Source organism: Schistocerca americana, chromosome 6, assembly GCF_021461395.2.
Source record: "Schistocerca americana isolate TAMUIC-IGC-003095 chromosome 6, iqSchAmer2.1, whole genome shotgun sequence".
NCBI classification, from domain to species: domain Eukaryota; kingdom Metazoa; phylum Arthropoda; class Insecta; order Orthoptera; family Acrididae; genus Schistocerca; species Schistocerca americana.
In genome coordinates this window covers 603,958,446-603,977,740 of record NC_060124.1, presented here as the reverse complement: position 1 = coordinate 603,977,740, position 19,295 = coordinate 603,958,446, and the positions used below count along the sequence as shown (strand labels likewise).

The 19,295-nt window shown below is 38.8% G+C and overlaps 1 protein-coding gene across 1 annotated transcript in view; it reads left to right on the top strand.

The window, feature by feature from the left end:
• Positions 1 to 19,295, top strand: part of LOC124619387 (Down syndrome cell adhesion molecule-like protein Dscam2) — an 853,562-nt gene that overhangs the window by 282,068 nt on the left and 552,199 nt on the right. Inside the window, exon 3 of the mRNA XM_047145731.1 lies at positions 17,301 to 17,479. Within this exon, the coding sequence (XP_047001687.1) occupies positions 17,301 to 17,479 (179 nt within the window). The remainder of the gene's footprint in view (positions 1 to 17,300; positions 17,480 to 19,295) is intronic.

Sequence of the window (19,295 nt, the reverse complement as noted above, 5' to 3'; positions counted from 1 at the left end):
AGCGTCAAGGGTAACCGCAGCCATGGTCTCCGAGCTGTTAGTCCATGCTGCTGCAAACGTCGTCGAGCTGTTCGTGGAGCTGGTGGTTGCCTTGCAAATGTCCCCATCTGTTGACTCAGGGATCGAGACGTGGCTGCACGATATGGCTGCACGATCTGTTACAGCCATGTGGATAAGATGCCTGTGATCTCGACTGCCAGTGATACGAGGCCTTCGGGATCCAACACGGCGTTCCGTATTGCCCTCCTGAACCCACCGATTCCATATTCTACCAACAGTCGTTGGATCTCGACCAACGCGAGCAGCAACGTCGCGATGCGATAAACCACAATCGCGATAGGCTACAATCCGACCTTTATCAAAGTCGGAAACGTGATGGTACGCATTTCTCTTTCTTATACGAGGCATCACAACAACGTTTCACGAGACGACGCCTGTCAACTGCTGTTTGTGTATGAGATGCTGTTTGTGTATGAGAAATCGGTTGGAAACTTTCCTCATGTCATCACGTGTGGGTGTCGCCACCGGCGCCAACCTTTTGTGAATGCTCTGAAAAGCTAATCATTTGCATATCAGAGCATCTTGTTCATGTCGGTAAAATTTCACGTCTGTAGCACGTCATCTTCGTGGTGAAGCAATTTTAATGGCCAGTAGTGTAATTAAGTAATTAGATACCTAATGTAGTCCCTACTTCGAAGAACGGAAAAATACTAGGGTACGTGTGCTACCGCTGTACAACGGGTTTTCTTAAGGTGCAGAGGTACGGGAGAGGGGGTCCAAACGAAGGCAAGTGCGACTGGCGGTGGGGCTGCGCGTGGATCCGGTCCGTATAGCCGGTTGTCCGGCGGTGACGACCGAGCGCAGAGGGTCCCTCTTCCTGCCTGTGGCGAGGGCGGACGACCTGTGTCAGCCAGAACAGATGTTTACACCGGTGAGAAGACGGAGAGAAGAGTCAGCCAGCTAATCCGTGGCTCCCTGTCCTGTCGCGTGCTGTCATGAACAGAGCGATCCGATATTTCCCTTTGCGACATGGTGCTGGAAATGTGTCCTTTCTTCCTCCTTAGGAGAGCACTCAATCAGCCAGTCTACAGCCTTGCAGCTCTGTGCTCTCCGACGTTGTAGAAGCCCACATTTCTGCCTCTAAGAGACCACACACATGCTATGGCGCGCATCTCGCAGTCGAATTAGCAAACCACTTTCTGGCACAGATCTGTAGATGGAGTGCAGATTTAGTGGACCCTACTCTAATACGTTCAACCAGCTTTTGCTCTTACACGAGCCTTATCACAACTCTGTCTTAGGCGAGTTCACAACAAACGAGCGCCCTGCCTGGACGAGACTGCACGCGCCTTAAATAGTTGTCCTGAAGTCTGTGCCGGCTGTCGAGAGGCGGTGCAGGAAGACATCCAACTGCGTACTCTACGGCATTGGCCCCTCACCTAGCTTGCATTTATTATGAGTCTATCGCCAAGCACGAAGTTCCAAGCTACTGGAAAAATGCGCTGGTAGCTCCAATATATAAGGAGGGTAAAAGAGCGGACTCACAAAATTACAGACCAGTATCCCTAACTTCGGTTTGCTGCAGGACCCTGTAAAATATTCTCAGTTCGAATATACACTACTGGCCATTAAAATTGCTACACGAAGAAGACGTGCTAGAGACGCGAAATTTAACCGACAGGAAGAATGATTCTCTGAATGCCCCTGCGCGTGCAGTAATTATTCTAATCTTATCCTCACGATCCCTATGTGAGCGAAGCAAAGGGAATTGTAGCATATTCCTATACTCATCATTTAAAGCCAGCTCTTGAAACTTTGTTAACAGAATTTCTCGGGATAGTTTACGTGTATCTTCAAGAGTTTTCCAGTTCAATTCCTTCAGTATCTCTGTGACATTTTCATGGATTAAGCAAATCTGTGACCATTCGTGCTGCCCTTCTCTGTATACGTTCAATACCCGTTGTCAATCCCATTCGTCACAGGTCCCACTCTCTTGAGCAATATTCTAGAGCCGGTCGAATGAGAGATTTGTAAGCAAACTTCTTTTTAGACCGATTGCACTACCCCAGTACTTACCAATGAAGCTAAGTCTACCACCTGCTTTACTCACGACTGAACGTATGTGATCATTTCATTTCATATCCCTACAAAGTATTACACCCAGCGATTTGTATGAATTGCCCGCTTCCAATAGTCACAGGACACTACTTTTTTCCATTTTGTGAAGTGCACAATTTTACGTTTCCGGGCATATGAAGCTAGCTGCCGATCTCTGCACCACTTTGAAATCTTATTAAGATCTGACTAAATATTTACGCAGCTTTTTCGGACAGTACTTCATTATGGCTAACTGCATCGTCTGTTAATAGCCTGATGTCTGCAAGATGATTAATATAGAACAGCAACGGTCCCAACACACTTCCCTAGGGCACACCCAAAGCTATTTCTACATATGACGATGACTCTCCATCCGAGATAACGTGTTGCATCCTCCTTACAAAAAAAGCCCTCAATACAGTCACAAATTTCACTTTATATCCCATATGAGCGTGCTTTTCATAATAAGCATAGGTATGGTAATGAGTCAAATGCTTTTCGGAAATCAAGGAATACTGCATCTACCTGATTGCCTTGATCCGAAGCTTTGAATATATCATGTGATAAAAGTGCGAGTTGGGTTTCACATGATGTTTTTGGAATCCGTGCTGGTAGGCATTGAGGTCATTCTATTAAAGATAATGTTTGAGTTCAGAATATGTTCTAAGATTCTACATTAAATCGATGTCAAGGATATTGGACGGTTGGTTTGTGGATCACTTGTACTACCCGTGTTGTAGACGGTTTTTTTTTTGCAACAGACGAGCACGGTTTTTTGTTCGAGGGATCTACGATAGATTATAGTTAGAGGAGGGGCTATATTGGGTCTTACAAATAAATAATTGTACTTTCAAAAGGCGCCCAAGATGTCATTTACAAAACTTTACATGATTGTGAAAAGCAGCCATGAGAAGTTAATCTTAGTTTTGATTGAGGTTTCTCGAATGTTTTACTTTTCAAGGTAACAAAAATGTTTCCAGGTACAAATTTTACCACCAGACTCACCCATAAAATATAGGCGAAAAATGTTGTCCTCTACTCTTCATTTCGCAAAGCAAGAATATAGATTCACGCGCCATATTTTCCCATAACCGAAGTTCACTGCTAGACCACTAGGAGCGCTGGTGTCTATCTCTGTAAAATACGTCTTGCACCGTTTATAATTTGTTGGTCTGTGCCTCACCATGGCAGTGTACGTAGGGCGTAGGGACCAATCTTGCTTCTTCCGATCCCCGCAACTCCCTCTGCAATCGGCCAGCTTAACAGTTACGCCTTGATGTACCGGTAGCATTAAGTTTAAATTTCCTTCGCCTTTTACTCCCAACGTCTCCATAATAATGACGCCGTTTACGACAGCTTCAACCATGAGGCGACGGCATGTTCAAACTAGCAGCCTCCGAACTGGTAGAGCTCGGCAGTACCCGGGAAATGTATCGTCTCAGGTTTCGCCAACAGATGATGCTGTTACGTATCGACAAACACTCTTCTCCTCTGCTATTGACAGCCGCCGCGAGCAGTTTACTGTAACAAACATGTCACATCCCCTAATAGCCCCCTCTGCACTGCCCACTTTCCAGGGAGGAAATTAACCAGTTGCCGTTTTGAATTGAAAATACTAACCCTGTTTCGGATTAGGTTCCTCCGGTTGTACAGCATTTTAAAGCGTTGCATGTCAACATAAAATAGTATTTTTGACTGTCGGCAGAATACAATAATAGCAATTCTAATATATTAAAACGCATTTTACGTACTAAAACTTGACACATTAGTTTTATTTACAAGTTCTGCTCCACTCTCGTTCACTGAGCGAACTTGTGCTACAATGTCGACTGAGATTGTTGGCTTTGCATTGTCAACACGGCTCCGCGACCTGTAAACGGTCAATATTACTGCGCAAACAAGTTAAGTGAATGAAAGTGATTCAAACACATATATTAAGAATAAGCCGTGTGGTTTGTTACTCACAAAATACGGGAATCGGTACCCTACAGGTAAGATTTAAAAAAACAAAATAAAAAAATTACTCCAAGGGTACGAACAAAATTTATATAGATGTGTGTGTGTGTGTATACGTTACTTACTCACATGTAATCATCTATAAAAAAAAAAAACCTCTGTTCACCATCAGAATAAACCTGATGTAAGCAAACACAACAGCGATGATTGGTCAGAAGCCGTAGCACACGTACAATGGTGTTGTTACCCCTCTTGTAAGTTGGTCGTATGTATGTATTACGTATATTATTACTAAGTTACATTAAATGAGACTTTAAGATATTCAAATGTATTAAAAGCCATCAATGTTTTTCTTAATCATGCTTTAGCTATGTAGTTTGTATTTATAAAATCGTGTAGAGTCTCAGTCTTTGTACTGTTGTGCTCTGATTGTCGCGCTGTCAATACTAGGTAAGAAAATAGCTGAGGCTACTTACTGTTCCGTAGTGAAATATGCTTGTGGAACACGATTAAAAAGTCCCGAGAAATAGGTTGCTATTCATATTTCTCATAAATTTACAGAAAAAAATCGGCTTTGAAATTTTCCGAGAGACTGCATTTGATACAGTTGAGGAATAATATACACTGGATGTGTAGCGGAATCGGCGGTGAAGTAGTTTCATAACATAGTGCAGTTCACGGATCGCTGGTTCGGAAGACTGACCTCATCATCTTTTCTTCGTTCAGTTTGAAATATCTAACCTCGTAATTGTAAAATTCATTGTCTTTTTTATGACTAATGCACGTCTTCTTGTTTCTAATTGCATATTGCACACGATGTTCCTGTTTTCATTTCAAATATAAGTTCTTAATCATCAATATTTTATGAAAGATGGTTGATGTAGGTTGCTTAAATTAAGAAAATTTATTTAATATTTAGGCCAATAATAAAATATCAAATACTCTTTATTTGGGATAAGTCCATTGTTTTACACCACAGATGTAGTCTTACACGAACCAGAGTGGTAAGTGTCGTACAGACATGAAACATAATCATTTTCGCTGCATTGAGCACACCATACAAATGCTGCACATTTACCTTTGCCACTGTACAATTACAATATGAACCAATCAGAACTGATCTGGAGACAATTTAAGCTCGAGAAATAACAAGACTGTCAAGCTGCCAGACGTACTGGAACGAGAGCATTTTATGCTTTCCGTCTGGCCACATAACAAGCGTGCAGTAGCGCTGAAGTTTTGCCGAATATTGTTTCATTCTCTTTAAAAATTAAATGGCATTCGAAGCTATATTGTTTCATTCCTCGTCACTTTTTGCGTCTGAACTGCAACATATCAGCAGGCTAGTTGGAGAGATGACTTGCCAGTGCTGTCCAAGCTCAATGCGCCGGTAAAGCTGTTGTCCCGCATTATCGCTCAGTCTAGGTGTGTGTAACACTGTATGAATGTATCCTTGTAATCGTACTTGACCATACCGGACACAGCTTCTCTCACGCTCCACGTGAAACGAAATTCAATGACATTCAACCAAACGCGGAAGAATACATCGTGAAATGTTTACATCAAGTTTATTCTTACAATGAACAGTGTAGTGCACGTATTATTGCGCGACAGGTTCCGTAAATGGCTCAGTTACTTAGAGCCGAAACTACACTTGTACATCATAAATCTTCGAAAGAATTACTAGTAACAAGGTACCGTAGCGTAATAGATAAGCGTTAAGTTGGTGGAAGTGCGTCTTTCCGTGAAATGTTTTTGTTTTTTCGTCATGGGAACAAATATCTCCAGTAACGTCTCAAATGTTGGACCCTCAACGCACAAAAAATTGTAAAAACCTTTTTCTCTCGATCAGCCACAAATCTCAGTACAAGTTTTAGTGAATGAGTATTTGACACATCCTATACCACTTTTTCATCCACAATACTAGAAGCGTACTAAAGTGTTCTTAGAAACGAGCTGCACCAATATTTATGATGTTTATTGTCACAAACTTTACATATAATTTTCAGATATGTAACAATTTACGTCATCGATACAATGCATACAATATTTAAATTCTTACTATAGTGAACTATAGCTAACTTCATTTACGAAACGAAAGAAATGAGGATCGACATTCCCATTGCATATCAGTATCTCACGATTGGTCAGCTTGATTTCCCTGTGATCCATTGTGCAGTTACCAGTAAATACGGTGCACCGTGCACGTCACGTAAAAGCTTCCGACAATCATAATTGCACTTTTACGCGCAACTGGCAGTTCCACTTTGTTGGCGATGACTCGGAGTGATTTTAAATACCTGGAACAGTGATCACATTAATCTTCCCAATTTACTTTAGAGAAGACAAGAGTAAGAACTTTGTGGTCACTGGTCAAATTCAGAGTGTACAAAACCTGGTAGTTAGTGGCCCACAAGCTTTATTTAAATTTTATAGTGTAGCTGCTCAAGTTTTGTAGAAGGAAAGCGCAACTGTCTTGTAACTGTGCTCGTACGTCTAATGTAATATGAACGGAAATTGTGGAATTATTCGCTGTTTAAAAGAAAATGTTTTATACCACACATAAAATGCTGACTGTTACCAGTATGGTAACAGGTTGACAAATTAAAAACATTGTGTTACACGCGAAATTCCAAACAGAAGCTCCCGCTTTCCGCGTGCGGTCGATTTTATCAGTTATATTGCCCGAGCACCGAATTAAATTCTGTCCCCGATGTTGTTAAGTCTGTACACTAAGCAAGTCGTAAAGGAAACCTAGAAGAAATTTGGAAAGGGACAATAAAGTTTAGAGATAAGAAATGAAAAACTTTGAAGTTCATTGATGACATCAGTAGCTCTGTCTGAGAGGGCAAAGGCCTTGGAAAAGCAGATGAAAGGAGTGAATAGCGTTTTGAAAAGAGGTTATAAGATGGATGTCAGGGAAAGTAAAGGAAGAATAATGCTATTTAGTTGAATTAAAAAGTGAAACAGAGATAATTAGGTTAGGAAAGGAGACTGCAAAAGTAGTAAATCAGTTTGGCCATTTGAACACAAAATAATAACGATGGTTGAAGTAAGGAGAATAGAAAATGCAGACAGGAAAAAGCATGAAAATTATATTTGAAGAACATAAATTAGTTTAGGCCTACATGGAATATAAGTGTAAATGTTAGGAAGTCTGTTCAGAAGATATTTGTGTGGAGTGTAGCCATGTACAGAATTGAAAAGAGAACAATAAACAATCCCAGACTAGAAGTTAGAAGAAGCTTGTGAAATGAGGTGCTACAGGAGAATACTGAATGTAGGTGGCTATAGCAGGTAACTAATGAGAATGTGTTAATCTGAACTGGGGAAAAAATAAATTTATGGTACAACTTGACCAAAATATGAAATTGATTTATAGGGCACTTGCAGATGCATCAAGGAATCGTCAAATTGGTAATGGAGGGAAGTGTGAGTGTGTAGCGGAAACTGATGCTCAAATGTACTAAATGTGTTCACATGGATGCAGTTAGGCAGAGTTGAAAGAGAATCATGCAGTATAGACTAGTGCAAACCAGTCTTTGGAAAGAGGACCATAACAGCATGTGAAGCCAATGAGACATAACATAACTACATGTACTGATATAAAGCAACAATTTTTTTGTTGCAATTTCACATTTCATACTGAACACCCCATCTCAGTATACACAAACACACACGCACAAATAAAAAGAAGCTCTATTATAGATGGAATAGACACAAGACGTACTGTCACTGCTTTTGTGTTATTGCTTAAGACTTTTATTCTTGCATTTGATAATGTCATGTTTACATGATGTAATGTGTAAAAAAAAAAAAAGTTACAATTTTAAAACAATTATGAAGCTTTAAGCCTGTATGATTCTTGCTAGACAAGAAGAGTGCTGATTATTATATTTATGGTGGCAAGTTGTACATTTGAATTCCCAGCTTAAAAAGTCTTTCCTTATTATTCAATATGGTAAGTCTCCCTGACCCGGGGTTCTGGGCAAATTTTCTGAACTCTACACCTTTTCAGAAACCTCATTAGGCCTTTTCCTTTACCCTTCTTCCTTCCCGTTTACCCTTCTGCCACTGGTACCGAAAGAGTGCAAACTGTAATACCCCTTTATTTGGGTGTTTTGCTGCTGCTTGGCGAGTAATTTCTTTAATCTATCCAGTTGTAATGAATTTTTTTTAAAAAAATGATTTTTTTTTGTTGATATAATCACTCCATTTTGTGTCTTACTAAGGATGAGCAATGGATGGTGCAGATCATTTCCTGTTCTAGTATTATATTTATGAAAATTACAGTTGTTTTCAAACTGTGATTAGCGTATTATTGATACTTCGTACAGAAGTAAATTTAGTGTGAGGTTGAATCTGTCAGTATGCTCAATTATTAAATGAGATGTGTAGGTGGTTCTAGAGTGGACACCACAAATTATTCTTATCACACAATTCTGTGAAACAAACACTTTCCTCCTTAATGGTGAATTATCCCATAATGTTATGCCATAAGACAGGGCCTGTCTTAAATTGCAGTTGACAAAAGCAGACATTTGGGGCAACAAGTTGAGCGAAGCATCGGAGCTATCCAAGTACAAGATGTGTGTACTGGATATATCATAATATAATTAGTAGCAAAAAGTAACCGAAGCAGGTGAATGTATGTGACAGGGAAGGAAGGGGGGGGGGGGGGTCACCAATTGAAAAAAAAAAAGATCTTGAACCAATCCTGCATCAGGCATAGGCCCTAAGTGAAAAGTGAATAAAAAAAAACCAAAAGAGGAGAAGTATGTTTAATATGATTTGTAACATGTGAGTTCTAGTTTGTGTTCTTATCTATATGCCCATTGAAGAATTTAGAATATTCTGTTTCATGTAACGATTTTCCCTTTTACATTATTTCTAAAGTGTGGTCAGACCTGGTGCAGTATTCATTCATGTATATTGTGTTTTGTAAGTTCAGTTGCAGTCCGTTCACAACAAAATACAAAATATTATTTCCATTTTCAAGAATTAAAGTTACTTTGTTAAGCTTGATTATAATACATCTTCACCAAAGAGAACTATTTCTGCTTCTTGGATATGTGATGGAAGACCTTTTATGCTGGGTGGTTATAATTAAACTGACTGTGTTTTGAGTGCTGCAGTGTGGGCTGTATACAATGTGGGACACTAAAACATTGTAGGTATGGCCATTAATTGGTGCGCTGATTTTTTTATATGCTAAAAAAAAATGGTTCTACTCTCTGCCGCCAGATGAAAATATGGCACAGCAAACATTCAGAATGTGGTGGTGGTGCAGGAAAAGGGGAAGAATGATCGAACACATGATAATGATAGTTCCAGTATGTTTGTTAGGATATGACCACAAAGTTCCAACGCATGTTCAATATGGACACTTGACTAACCATCATGCTGCATCCATAACATGGCGTGGTCGACAGTTGCTCGCAGCGTATCGTGTGTAATCAGAGTGATATATCATTGTACGCTAGCCTTCAGATTGCGAAGAGTCCGGATAGGTCCCTGGTAGACATAATCTTTCAGATATCCCAACAGCCAGAAGTTACATGGATTTAGGTTGGGGGCTCTGGTAGACCACACATCTTGTCTAGAGATGATGCAGTCATTACCAAAAGTTTCTCTAGGATCATTCTGTGTCAAGTGTCCTAGAATAAAAAATGGTCCCCACCCGACCATCTCAGATTCAGTTCAAAACTTGTTTTTGTATACATATGTATGTGTTAGGTCAATGTGCAAAATTTTGGCTGAATTGTTACAGTGGCTACAGAGCTGGGGCCACCTTATTGGACCCATACCAAGTCACAAAGCACATGGTGTGAAGAATTCTGTTAACTTTGTTATAACTTTGCGCATATTCTGTCACTCTGAATTTTTTTTATCCTAGTATAACTTTTGTTGCTGAAAGCTGCTAAAGCATTCAAATTCCTTAGAAATGACTATCCATTATGACACTTGGTCTGGAAATGCTTTGTAAAATTTATCACAAAAGATTCAAGCCCTGCTCTAACCATCCTTTACTATAAGGGAAAGGCAGCTGGAACCTTGAACCAGGTGCTCACTGTACTACACCAGTATTAGCATTTATGAGTAAATAGTTCTGATTTTATTGACCCTTGTCTCAAGTGTCAAATTGAAAATTTCAAATGTCTATCAGTTTTCTATATTGCTATCAATTCTGATCTTTTTGTTGACACTACTGAAAAGAGCACATTTTTTTGCTACAAGGGCCTTGAAAAAGTAGAATGGTAATTTTCCATATAAGCTGATTAAAATAGATTGAAAGAAACCTAAGCTGTTATGCTTACCACATGCATTACCGTGTTGGCAGCTGTCGTGCTAGAGAATGTCAAGGCACTTGCGATGTGATTTGTTAGTACAAATTATTTATGTAAATTAGATATGCAGGTATGACTGTTTTATAACAGGGCGTGGGTACTGGAAATTTCTGGATATCTGATTGTGCAGGTATGACTGTTTTATAAAACAAGGCATGGATTCCAGAAACTTATATGGAGGTACAACAGTTTTATAACAAAGCACTAGAAACTTCTGGAGTTTTCTGTAATGTTCTGGAATGTTCTCCAGTATTCTCGTTTTACACAGTCACACTATATACGATGTAATTTGATTTGGGTATCGTTCATGTTTGCATGCAAATTGTCAATCATTGTATCATTTGTGGTTGTTACCTGTGAATGTTTACCTTGCAGCTTGGTTGATTTCTTCAGTCCATTGTTGAATTGTTGCTGAAGTTACAACTTGTTATGGCTTCAAACAATGGAAAAATGAGCCTAGATCAGTGGACCACTGGACAAATCAAATCTGTGTGTCATTTAACTAAGTTCATCAAGGACAAACACTTTGTGAAATCAGTTCAAATGGCTCTGAGCACTGTGGGACTCAACTGCTGTGGTCATAAGTCGAAATCAGTTAGTGACCTATCTGAGGAGGATTGAAATTTGCTGATTCAGATTGATTTCAGCTTGATTGTGATGCCAAAATATGTTTACATCGTGAAGCAGAACAGCTGACCAGGTTTCAATATCTACAGAAATCTGTACTCCATTTCAAAAGAAGAATCATGTGTTCAGCAAAGGTCTGTATCCTATTGATGTTAAAACAGCTGACTTTTTGAAACAAGCCTGGAAGAAGCTTTGCCCTGCTTGTAGAGTTGACAGCAATGCTAAAAAGGCCAAGCCATTGCCATCATCAGAGGCTGATGAAGATGATGCTACAGTTGCTTCAGACAGCTTGAACTCTAGCTTGACAGCAACTTATGTGTCACCACTAAAATTTCAGCATGTTTCAAACCGATATTGTAGTGGATATGCAAAATCAAAGTTAAGGCAAATTCAAATCTTTGTGGCTACCAAAATTGCTGAAATTGGTGGACTTAAAGCAGACGATGTCATAGAATCGCAATCACGTCAACAATGCCATGATTGCTCATTGTACAAATTGCTCATCAGTGAATTGAAAGCAAAGCAGGGGGTGGATCATTAAAAAAATCAAAGAATTCAAGGTGTCTGAGCGAATGGTGAAAACTTTCAGAAAGCTGAAGGGAGAGAAAGGCATATTAGCGAAACCAGATCCAAAGCGAGGAAAGGTTTTGCAAGAAGATATTAAGGAAAGTGTAGCAAAATTCTATGTCAGTGATGAAGTCAGCTGAATCTGCCCTGGAAAAAAGGATTTTGTTGCCATAAGGGCACCAGCTGGCCCAAAGGTTCATATGCAGAGACGCCTGCTGCTTTGTAACTTGAAAGAAGCCTATCAAGAATATTGCAGAACAAAATTTACCAAAAGTGGCTTTTCCAAATCCTGTGAGCTCTGGCCAAAGTGGCACATCAGTTGGTTCAGCAGGAACACACTCAGTTTTTGTTTGTACAGCTCATCAAAATGTCAAGTTGATGCTAGCAGTGACTCCAGTTAAGGATGACTACGAGAGTTTGTTAGCCAAAACGGTTTGCAATAGGGATTCAAAAGTTTGCATGCTCCGATTATGTGACCAATGCCCTGGATTAGAAGTCTTGGAAAGATTTGCAGAAGCTGCATTTGAAGGGAATGACATTGATGAAGCAATTGAATACAAGGAATGGATACACATTGACCAAGATACTCTGGAGACAAATCAGTCAACAATTGAAGAATTTATCCAAAACATTGTGACGAAAATTGTGAATCTCTCACCCCATCATTACATAGCAAAGCACCAAAACAACTACCTAAAAGAAACCAAAGAAAATCTAGAATGTGGAAAGCTGGCTGTTCTGATGTATTTTGCAGAAAATTATTCTTTTATTGTGTAGGATGCTCTACAAGGCATTGACTGGAAAGAGTGAGTCTCTTAGCTTCTGTATCATCAGCAATTGCTTGCGTCATTATACAGTTGCAGTTCATGTTTTCTGCTCCAAGCTGATTGACCACCTGCGAACCCACTTTCCAGTGCTGAAACACATCAGCTATTTCAGCAGCGGATCAGCTGCCCAATACAAAAGTTTCAAGAACTTCAAGAATTATGTCAGCACTACAATAACTTTAAGTATCAGTGCAGAAGGGAACTTCTTTGCCACAAGCCATGGAAAGTCTCCAAGTGACAGTATTGGGGGCACAATAAAGCAATTAGCAGCAAGAGCAAGTCTGCAACGGCCAACTTCAGATTAAATTCTAACACCAAGTGACCTATTCAGATTTTGTGATGAACAAGTTCACGGAATCAAATTCCTTTTTTTCACAAAGGAAGAAATTGGTGCTGCAAGACCTTTACAAGAAAGGAGATTTGAAAATGGTTGCACAGTTGCAGGGACCAGAGAAAACCACTGCTTCAGACCAGTCGTTGAAAAATGGTTACAAATTAGCAGAGTTTCCAATGAAACAGTTTCATTTATTGCAAGTATTGATCAATCAGCATACTTCTCGAGTGTACCAATTGACAGTATACAATCTGGGCAATACATTGCCTGCATTTATGGCAACAAATGGTGAACTGGAAACATCTGTGACACATCATTGGAAGAACGAGATGCCTTAGTCAGTTTCATACATCCACATGGTCCAACTAATTTATTCCATTGGCCCCTAAGGAAGGACACCAGCTGGATCCCAGAGCAGCAGATAATCGGCATTTTCCCATCTCCAAGTGCCAGTGGGTCAGAGATACTCTTACACATCAGAGGTGCTGAAGAGCATTGAAGAAAATTTTAGAGCTATGAAAAGGGTTTCATGAACTCCGGCAACAAATTTATGATGTTTGGTTCATTTTGTGAACTTATTGCTTTGTTATGTTCACAAAAATGTTGTGTATTTGCTCATTTCTGCATGACATTCATTAAAGTTCTTCTGTCAAGCAAGTGGTATGTGCAAAAGCTAAGGCATCTTTGCAGCTAGTTTAAAAACCTTATATGGAAAATTACCATTCAACTTTTTAATGTTCCTTATAGCAAAAAATAAACTCTTTTCAGTGGTGTCAGTTAAAAGATGACCATAGATGGTAGCGATATTAAAAACTGGTCCTGAAAAATGCTGTAAATTTGCATCCTGAAAAATGCTGTAAATTTGCAATTTTCAGTTTGACATTTGAGACAAGGGTCAATAAAATCAGAACTATATACTCATAAATGCTAATACTTGCGGAGTATAGTGAGCACCTGGTTATTGGATAGCAACTCAGAAATCAAGGTCATAGCTGCTTTTTGCTTCTAGTAAAAGATGCTCGAAGTATGACTTAAATTTTTCGCGATACATTTTGCAAGGCACTTTTAGACCAAGAAGCATAAAGGATAGTAATTCCTGAACAATTTGAGTGCTATAGCTGCATTCAGCACTAAAAGTTGTACTAGTGTACAAAAATTAAAGGTGATAGATGTCACAACATACACACAACACTATACCAGAGTTGGCCAGATTTTTCGCCCTGTGCGCTTTATGATTTGGTATGGGCCCGCTAAGGTGGCCATAGCACTGGAACCACTGAAAGAATTGAGCCAAAATTTTGCACAGTGACCTAACACATACATATGTACACACATATAAATTTTTAACAGAGTCTGAGATGGTCGAGTGGGGACCCCTAGGACACTTGGTGTGTCCCCCCCTCGACAAGTGTTGTTGCCCATCAATGCATGGAAATAGTCGTGTGGACACAGTTGCAGTCTTGAAAAGAAGGAATAGTGTTGCACAAGGAGGTCCTTATAATGTACAGATGTCATGGTACACCTAACAGGTCCACAAGGTGTCATCTTCTCAAAGAAAAACAGACCGAGAATGAAGGAGCTGGTGAAACCACATCACACAGTCAAATAAGCAGTGGATGTTCCATGGTTAATCTAGTAGGGATACCAGTGTAAAATGCGCTGCAAAATCTTTTGAACCATTGACCAATGGAGAGACAATTCCTGTGGCACAGCTCAAGCAGTGGCTGCAGAATTTGGGTCATTTGCTGCACAGTCGGCTGTAGCTGCAACAACTTGATCAACAACTGCCATAGGAATGGGGCACTTCTTGCTCCCTGCAGCATCACCTAATTCATGATTTTTCAGATTTCTTGATCACTCTCTTTAGCCCATTTATTGACATGGGGCCTCTTTGCTGCTGTTTCTGTCAGAAATATTCCCACAATGCAGCTCTGCCATTCTGATAAAACAACTTTATCAGCTGTGCACAGTCTTTTTTCTCAATAGCCATTGTATTTTGTATGGAAAACTTCAACTTTCTTAACCCTGTTCATCAACAGTCACTCAACAAATACATCAACACAGTTTGCCAAGTGACAAATGGTACAATGACGTCAACACAGGAAATATTTCATATTTGGACTGTTTCCAGTGCCATATTTTCACCTGATGGCGAAAAGTGGAACTACAATTTTTATCAGTGTACTCTACAAGTGCACCAATTAATGAACATACCTACGATGTTTGAGCTTCCTGTGATGTGTACATCCCACACTGCAGCACTCAGAACACAGTCAGTTTAATTATAACCACACGGTGTATAACAAGAACAAAAGTGGACCCAATATTGATCCATCTGCCACACCCATAGTAATTATTCCCCCTTCTGAAGATGTTCCCTGAGTTTCTGAATCCAACAATCTACACCCTTTCAGTTACACAGGAAGAAAACAATTTACCAATAAGATCTTTCATACCATAATATTCAAGCTTCTCTAGGATAACTACACAATCAAATACTTTTGATGAATTACAAAGATACCAGTTTCAATGAACTGTCATTTAAATTTTGATTATCTGATTTATGAATTGAAAAATATGTTGTGGGGGGAACCCCTTTGAAACCCAAATTGAGAGTGGCTAAGTATCTTACTTTGGAAGAGGCGTATTATGGTTCTTGCGTACATAATTTTTCCAAGTACATTTGAGAATGAGGTACGTAGTGTGACTGATCAGTAATTATTAGTATCTGTCATTCGATCTCTCTTGTAAAGAGGACTGTCTGGAATTATTCCCTGTGATAGCAGTGTGTTGCATATGTGGTTGAATAAATTGCACATGTATGAAGAACAGGATTTTATTACTTCACTGAAGTTGGCCGTTGCAGACTTGCTCTTGCTGCTAATTGCTTTATTGTGCCCCCAATACTGTCACTTGGAGACTTTCCATGGCTTGTGGCAAAGAAGTTCCCTTCTGCACTGATACTTAAAGTTATTGTAGTGCTGACATAATTCTTGAAGTTCTTGAAACTTTTGTATTGGGCAGCTGATCCGCTGCTGAAATAGCTGATGTGTTTCAGCACTGGAAAGTGGGTTCGCAGGTGGTCAATCAGCTTGGAGCAGAAAACGTGAACTGTGGTTTTGGTTTTGACAGAGTTAATTACTTCCTCAATTTCTTTGGCAAATTGTAGGGTAAAAATAGTTTACCTGTTTGTATGAGACATTTTTTCTTGCAAATATTCTACTGTATTGTCCCTGATCTGTCCATGTGAATCTTCTGAGCTACTTGATAGCAGTAATTATTAAATACGTAGGCTACTTGACTACTATCATTCATTGTTTGGATGTTTCCTTCAGTAAAAAAGGCCTCCCATTTCTTGATTTAACCCCTCTAAATTCTTTATTTTAGACATTGTACAGATTTTTCGATTTTATTTGTAGTCGCGGTACTTAAGACAGCATAGTATTTCTAGTAATATGGAATCAGTGTTACTTCTCTTTTGTGCTATTTTGAACAATTTCCATTTTCCAGCAAATTATATGTTGATTCCTTTTGTAGAATTCAAGATCATTGTGATGCTTTGTTAGTACCATACTGTTTATTTTTTGGGGAAAGCAAGTGTTAAAGATTGATAAAACTCATCTATAAAGACATTAAATTTGGAATTAACATCTGTCACATTATATCCATCCTTCTGTTAGGTTCCTGAAGGGATACCTTGAAACTTTCTGTCGTATGTTCATTAATTACTCTGCTTTCTATGATACCAGTTCAATGTACTTTCTGTGATACTACTTCATTGTAATCATATTCACTGTTTAGTATGGTTAGCTGTGTATCATGGTCTGTGAGGACATGAACATGAAAATTTATATCACTGATGAAGTGTTCACCTACCAAAATGGTGTCTATTAGTGTGCTGCTCTCCTGTGTCATTCCGGTGGGAAAATTAACAACAGAACACGTTAGTGTTAAGTAACATTCCCAACTGTTTCTTTTAATTAAATATTTCAGATTTGCTCTGCTTTGTTTGATACATGGCTTAATAACAATTCATATTTTTGTTATAGTGTTTGGAAGTTTTCCAGTGTTTATCTGTATGCTACAATTGACTTTCCAGGTACCAGTAGTTTACAAGCATGGGCTTCCAATTGTTGATCTAAGTAGAAACTACTGGTTCCAATACAGTTTGACTTGATTTTATTTTTATGTGTATGCCAACTCCTCCATCTCTGATTTTTTTTTTTTACAGAAATAGACTGCTAATTTACGGTCCTCTGTGTTTAACATATTGATTGCTGTATTTACATTGTGCTCAGACAGACATAACATAACTTCCTTTTGACATTCTACATTTGTAAACAAGTAAGAAGCTTGTCAGTTTTTATGTAACACTCAATTCGTGTTTGTAGATGTTAAGATTCAGTTTCCATTCTGAAAATAAAGGCTCCGAAGCAGGGAGTACAACTGTTACGATGCTCCAACACATGTATATTCACGTAACTGCACTGTAGCTCATTCTGTATGGGAGAATTATTTTGAGTGTTTGATTTCCACTTGTTTCAGGCATGTCTGAAGATGATACGATGGGCCCGATTTTCAACCGTGAACCTCCAAACAGAGTGGATTTTTCAAACACAACTGGTGCAGTAGTTGAGTGCTCAGCTAGAGGAAACCCTACACCTGACATAATATGGATAAGAGCTGATGGATCAGCAGTTGGAGATGTCCCTGGTTTGAGACAGGTTCGTCACTGTAACATAATTTGCGTAGTGTTTATATGCTAATAATATAGGTGCCACAGGAAACAATGTGTGACTCTTATGTGAGAGAATCATATGTTGGTCTTGGTATTCTGATTTGAAATTTCTTTGTAGATTTTATGAATTTACGTGTGTGCATCTGGTAATCCTCAGTACTATATGACATGGTCAGTTGTTGGGGAGGCTTGACCCCCTCCCCACCCCCCCCTCCCCTGCTATTCCTCTCTTTGTTGTAACTGAACACTTTATTGGGTGGAAACCCTTTTTTAATGGTTAATGGGGTGCATGTTTCAGTGTAGCTCAAATGACCGAGTAACCATTGTGGTCTTACAGTAATTTATGGATAGTTGAGAGGTAGTTGCGAGCTGCTTGTGAGAGAAACTGTTAATTAGCTTTTGAGGATAGTAGAGATATGGTATCTTGCTTTAGCAAACATAGAGCTCAAATCTCAACACCAGGTTTGAGCAAGTTTCACTTTTTCAAATTGCACAGCACAGATTAAACAATTCTGCAATATTACTGCTAACCAAGTACTTGACAAACTGCAAGCACTGCACATAGTATACATACCAAATTAATGACTGAGTTGCAATCGCCCAGTCTTCCAATGAAATTGTCAAACAAGGAGTCCCCCAGTGATCCATTCTAGGCCCCTTTCTCTTTTTAGTCTACGTGAATGATGTCACCCAGACACAAAACTCCATAATAGTGAACTAAACAGATGACACATCTGTGTTGTTTTTTGGCAAAAATACCTGTGAACTTACATCTTCTGCAACAGGTGGAGTAATAACTATAATTAAGTATTTTCAAGAACAAGAGCTAAAGGTCAACATTAATAAATCACAGTTATCATTCAGGACTGTTAACTCTCATCATACCTCTATAAAAAATATATATGGAACTGAGGCAACAGACACTAATAGCTGCAAATTCTTGAGCCTATACTTAGATGAAAACTTGCGGTGGTCAAAGCATATTAACTTTGTGTGTGGAGAGATTAGTAGTGGATTATATCTACTTAGTCCTCTTGCAAAAATAATTACAAACCCTACTATTCAAACCATTTACTATGGAACAATATATCCTTTACTAAATTATGGTATTGAACTTTGGGGCTGTGCTGCTGATACACACATCAATAGATTAATGTTGTTGCAGAAGAAGGCAATTATAATAATACATGATCTGGGTCATAATGATTGTGTTAGAGAGACTTTTGTGCAACATAAGTACCTTACAGTGCATTCCCTGTATTTATATAAGTTAATTTTATTTTTTGTAAATCATCAAAAAGATTCAAGAAGATGCAATGACATACATGACCACAACACTAGAAATAAAAATAGTTAATTTAGGCAAAGAACGAAGTTAAAAACTACAGATCACAACCCATACTCATTGGTCAAATTTGGTTTAACAAATTGCCAAAAGACCTATGTGCCTATGATGGAAATATCTTTAAAACGAAACTCAAATTATTCCTGGCGAAGAAATGTTTGTACTCTCTGTCTGAATTCTAAGTTGAAAACACATGATCTTATAGTTTGTATTAGAAATATTTTACTTGTATACGTATTTCTGTGACACTTCATTCCCTTTGTGTGTTTGTATTATAGTCTTGCTAATTTATATCAACTATTTGTTTTGTTTGTATTTTAATGAACATCTTCATAATTATGTAAACAACACTGATATTTGCAATAGTCACCATTTTTGTTGACTCTATGCAAAAAATTAAATAAATAAATAAAAGATGTACCACAAGCTTAAACAAAATGTTGATGTCCACTGATAT